General features: G+C 38.2%; 1 protein-coding gene and 1 long non-coding RNA gene across 2 annotated transcripts in view; one reads left to right on the top strand and one right to left on the bottom strand.

The window, feature by feature from the left end:
* LOC116185987 overlaps positions 1-405 on the bottom strand; it is a 24,351-nt gene extending 23,946 nt beyond the window's left edge. The window contains exon 1 of the long non-coding RNA XR_004150892.1: positions 102-405. This is a non-coding gene — a long non-coding RNA (uncharacterized LOC116185987). The remainder of the gene's footprint in view (positions 1-101) is intronic.
* Positions 1-2,876, top strand: part of LOC102675652 (chromatin-remodeling ATPase INO80-like) — a 16,641-nt gene extending 13,765 nt beyond the window's left edge. Inside the window, exons 7-13 of the mRNA XM_031511893.1 lie at positions 169-207; positions 327-371; positions 447-1,034; positions 1,648-1,717; positions 1,991-2,206; positions 2,324-2,570; positions 2,689-2,876. Of these exons, the coding sequence (XP_031367753.1) occupies positions 169-207; positions 327-371; positions 447-1,034; positions 1,648-1,717; positions 1,991-2,206; positions 2,324-2,570; positions 2,689-2,874 (1,391 nt within the window). The 3' untranslated portion in view covers positions 2,875-2,876. The remainder of the gene's footprint in view (positions 1-168; positions 208-326; positions 372-446; positions 1,035-1,647; positions 1,718-1,990; positions 2,207-2,323; positions 2,571-2,688) is intronic.
* Positions 2,877-4,981: the final 2,105 nt, after the last annotated feature.

Raw genomic sequence — 4,981 nt, 5'->3', positions numbered from 1 at the left:
TTTCTTTTTTTTTTTTTTGAACTTATAGCTTTGTTCCATTCGTTTACATTCATCTCTTTCTCTCTCTCTTTTTTTTTTTTGTTTCATTTTCAGATACATACGAAATTATATGGAAAATATGTTATTAATCGTTAATCGAACATTTATGTTTCATATCATCATGTATAGCCCCAGATCAACCGATGACGGAAAGAGAGTTGCGGAAGGGTCAGTAGAAATTTCTCTAACAATCGTCGATTAATTCGACTCATTCCTTTCTTCTTCTCTTACTTCCCTTCAATTTTTTTTTTTTTTTTCTTTTCATTCATCATTCTGACAAATTTTAGCGCGAGCGTTGCAACCCGATTTGGACGAGTCGACCCTGAGAAAAGGTAAAAAGGTCTCTTGAAAAAATCGCGAACCTTCCTGAAAAAAAAAAGAAAATGTTGATCGTTTCGTGTGTCCAGTAACGGATAAAACGCGTAGAGAAACGGAATCGAGAGCGGAGAAGAAACGTGGATTCTCCAGTCGCGAGAAAATTCTCGAGGAGGAGAAGGAAATCGTGGAGACCGTGACGCAATCCGCGCCTGTGAAAGAGGTTCAATCCGTGCCTGAACCGGCCAGGGAGCCAGAAGCGGCGAACGAAGCTGCGACAGAAGCTGAATCCCCAAGCAAAGCCGAACATCCTGCGAAAAAACCGGAACCTGAACCTCCAAAAGAACCCACACCCGAACCTCCAAAAGAACCCACGCCCGAACCTCCAAAAGAACCCACACCCGAACCCACACCCCTGAAAGAACCTACGCCTGAACCTACGCCTGAACCCCCAAAAGAACCTACGCCTGAACCCACGCCTGAAGCCGAATCGCTTTCAGAGACTGGAAAAGCGGTGGAATCGAATCAAGGAAACTTAAAAGAATCCACGAAGGACGATACGGTAATGGAAGAAGGAGAAACGAATCGAGAACCGGTGGAAGAATCGAAGCGAGATGTTAACGAAGCTGTAAGTGAATCGGAGGAGGAAACTGATGAGAAGCAGGCAACGAGTGAGGATGGTATGTTGTTTCGAAGCAGGGTTGGGCTATATGAAAAATTAAGTCTCGAATATAAAGTCACTTCGAGTGATTATTTGTTAAAATGAATTTTCACGATCGAATTACAATCATCGTAATATAACGAAAAACCAAAAAAAAATAAATTTTATATTCACCGATATATTCTGAAAATTCGAAATCTTATATGCTAATTCATTCTCAGACTAACGTATGTTTGAATTCTTTCCTTTTATCGTTTTTTACGAAGCTTTTTATCATTATTGCTGGACTGAGATAACCGATGGATCATCATCGAAGTGAATTTATTTATTATAACTTTAATTATTATAATTTATATTATAAATTTCGCCCATCGCTGTTTCGAAGGAAGGAAGAGTCGATTTAAAGAATTTGTGGATAAGTATATCGAACAAGTAGCGGCGAGTATGAAATACGACGTGTCTCTTATGTTGCATGATGTTCGTTTCGTAACGTGTATGATTCCTTGTTCGGTTTTAGAAATCTGTATCCTGTATATGTATTGGTACATTGGTAATAACAAAAGGGGATAAATGAATAATTCTCGCTTCCCTTCAAACAGACATTTAACGAGGAAAATTTTCTCACGTTTCAGTGAGGCAAGATAAGGAGGAGGCGGTGAAGAGAATAGAGCAGTACCTTATTAACGCTGCCGAGCAGGCGAGGTGGGTAGCCCTAATAGTGGCCTAAAATTGGCACCTATCGATGATAAAAAAAATATTGCGTAACAAATCGAGATCGGTTTGAAAACGATTTCGACACGCGTTCATACGCGAAATCGATCAACTGTTGTAACATTGAACTCGTGACCTGGTAAAATCCTGGCTTCGAATTTGACATGCTTGCCAAAAATATCGATCTCTGCCTCCGAGATGCCTGATTTATTAGATAATAATCGGTTAATGATAATTTGGAAATTTTGCTTGACCCGTTTGCAGGACCGAGGAGGAGCGTAAAATAGCTGCCGAGGAAGAACGGGCGAGGCTAGAGATGGAGGAGACGAAGGCGTGGGAGCAGCTGCAAATAGCACAGGAGCGAGTAGCCCATCTCGATGAGATTATCGAGCAAGAAAAAATCGAGGAAAAGAGAAAGGCCGAGGAGGAGAAGATCGAAGCTGACCTCTTGGAAACTCGAAATATACTCGAGGAAGAGAGGTAAGAGAGGTAATTTTGTTCGAAAAAAAATGGAAAAACCGAGTTTTCTTTCTTTCTCAGAATCAAACGATAGATCGTGCACGATAATTAACTTAATCTTTATATAATCTTTTCTAGAAAGTTAGAGGAGGCTAAAACGGCGGCTTTGCTGGCGGAACAGGAGCGGATGTTGATCGAGGAACAATTGGAGAAAACACGGGAGGAAGAGGAGAAGGAGGAAAGGTTGGCGAACGTCACCTTCCTCGACCAAGATCGGGAAGTGAAAAGCATCGATCATTGTCGCGACGACGAGATAACGTGCGATATTACCGATCAAGATAGGGAGGAGAAGCCCTACGATCCAATCACCGACGACGAGACCCAGGTAAATATTTGGAAAGGAATGTCGATTCGTTTGCCATTGTCGAAACAAAAAATTTTCTTGCAATGAGAAATTTTATATATATATATATCTTGTTCGTTGCACGCGCTGTGATCCAAAGATCGAAGAGGAGGATGCGCACGAGGAATGTGAGTGCGACATGGCGGAGAATCCTTTCGTGGAGGAGCCGGAAGGGGCGGAAGGAAAGCCGGTGACCGGTGGGAATAGCGTGGAGGAATCGTCGAAAACCGAAGAAGTAACGTCGGGCGGAGAGGAAAGTTTCGTGTGGGGTGACGAGGATGATTAAAACAAATCCTTCGAGGAATCGTTCGTGCTCGCATCTCTTTAAATAATCGCGACTCGTTGTCGTTGAGTTACGGTATATAAGGATGAACGTTTGATAATTTGCTACATTGTTAAAAGTATTCTGTTTCGAATCGTTCGAGTTTCTCTCTTTCTCTCTATCACATTTCGATTCTATCGTTAACACAATTCTATCGTTAATTACGCATACACGCGATTTTTCTTTTATTTTTTATTCACCAATAAACGGTGAAGATCGAGCTTCAATCTCGATTCTTGCTCGTCGTTCGTTGGAGCACTTTCGTTGGAGAAAAAAATTTCACGGTTTTGATGAAATTGAAACTAATCTTTCCAATGGATTCTTTATATCATCTTGTATATTGTAATTTTTATTGTTAATATTAATCGTTGAACGATTTTACGTTGTATATCCTAGTTGATTCTGTTATGGGTCTCCGAGTTTGTGCAAAATTATTTGTACAAAGTAGAAAGTTGACGAGAGAGAGAAAAAAAAAAAAAAAAGACAATTTCTCTTTCTTAGAGAAACAAATTGTTTTAGTAAGTTTTCAAGTTGTATATGTAGAATATATATGTTATATGTATTTATTTTATGTAATTTATCTTACGACATCGTCCAGTTCCAACTTATTTCTCTTAATCGATATCAGAGAATGGTTTACTAGGTCTTACGTAACGTATAAATAATGTACATCCTGCTATAATTGGAAATGAAAGCGAGTATACAGGAAATTATTAATTTCATAAAACGATTAAGCTGGAAATGGAAAAGTTGAATGAAATTTTATAGATATCTACACGATGCGATGTTTCTTTCATTCTGTTCTAATTTTTTCCGCGTCTTGTTGCCTAAAAAAAAAAAAAAAAGAAAAAGAAAAAGAAAAGCGAAAAAAAAATATTTATTAATTATCACGCTATTCTTGATACACTGCACTTTTCATACTTTTAGCACTTTCCTGTATATTTCTATAATACGTATTTCGATTATATACACTTCTCTAGCAATAAATATGTAATTAACATTCGAATATTTGTGATAAATTTATATCCTCTACCTTCTTTCATATACCTATTTCAAAAATCCGCTTCATATTTCGATACATTTTTTTTTTTCTTTAAATATTGAAAAATTCGTTAAATATTTTGCCTTTACCTCTAAAATTGATCGCTAATATTATTTTCGAGTTGATATTAAAAAACGTAAATGTCACGATTATAAGGTCACTTTCGTAGGAAGAACAATCGCGTATACCTTAACCTTGGTTAATATTACGTAACATCGTAGTTAATACAAATACCAGGTAAATCGATAATAAAAACATCGATGATCACGTGTTTCAGCTTACCTTTGCTACAACGATTCTTCTATAACTATGCTCGAAAATAATATCGAAAACTGATCAAAAAGAAACTTTAAAATATTATAAATATTATAAACATCAATTTCTCTTCAATCTTTCTTTTCCAATAGACCGATAAAAATATACTCTCCACCTATTTAGTAACTTTCGAACCCCAGCGTATCCCTAGATTATTCAAAAGTATCACAAAGTAGAAAGTACGAAAAAAGCCTCGAAAAGACAGAAAAATTTTATTCTTAACCCGTTAATCGATAGAATCTCGAAACGAGAAACAACGCCATTGACGATTATATATTTTTTTCCAAAACGAAAAGCCGTAAGCGACGAGGCGAAATCGTTGGTAAAAGGCAGGAGGGTCGTAATCAGGAAACCGATGATCGTCCGCCGACGACGGTGCGTTGGCCTGCCGTCACTACCATAATTTTCGAAAATGAGCGCCGAGATTAGAGAGAATTGACGTCATAGTCGCGACAATAAAAAGAGGGATTCGTTTGTCCGCCCATTTGGTGGAACAGCAACTTATACTATACCGTATTATTGAATCGACGATGATGAATCGAGAAAGCGGGATGCGGCTCGTAACCGACGTGCGTTATGAGTAGATGCATCATGCGTGTAAGTATGAAATTCTCGCGCACGCGTAGTGTGCAATAACTCGAACGAATTATTTTTCGATTCGAGGAATATGAGTATATGAGAATGGTTGACTTTGATCTTGTAACAAGTTCGAGG

Source organism: Apis dorsata, unplaced genomic scaffold (assembly GCF_000469605.1).
Source record: "Apis dorsata unplaced genomic scaffold, Apis dorsata 1.3 scaffold_360, whole genome shotgun sequence".
Lineage (NCBI taxonomy): Eukaryota > Metazoa > Arthropoda > Insecta > Hymenoptera > Apidae > Apis > Apis dorsata.
The sequence above is the reverse complement of the archived record's forward strand: the minus strand, read 5'-3'. Positions and strand labels throughout refer to the sequence as shown.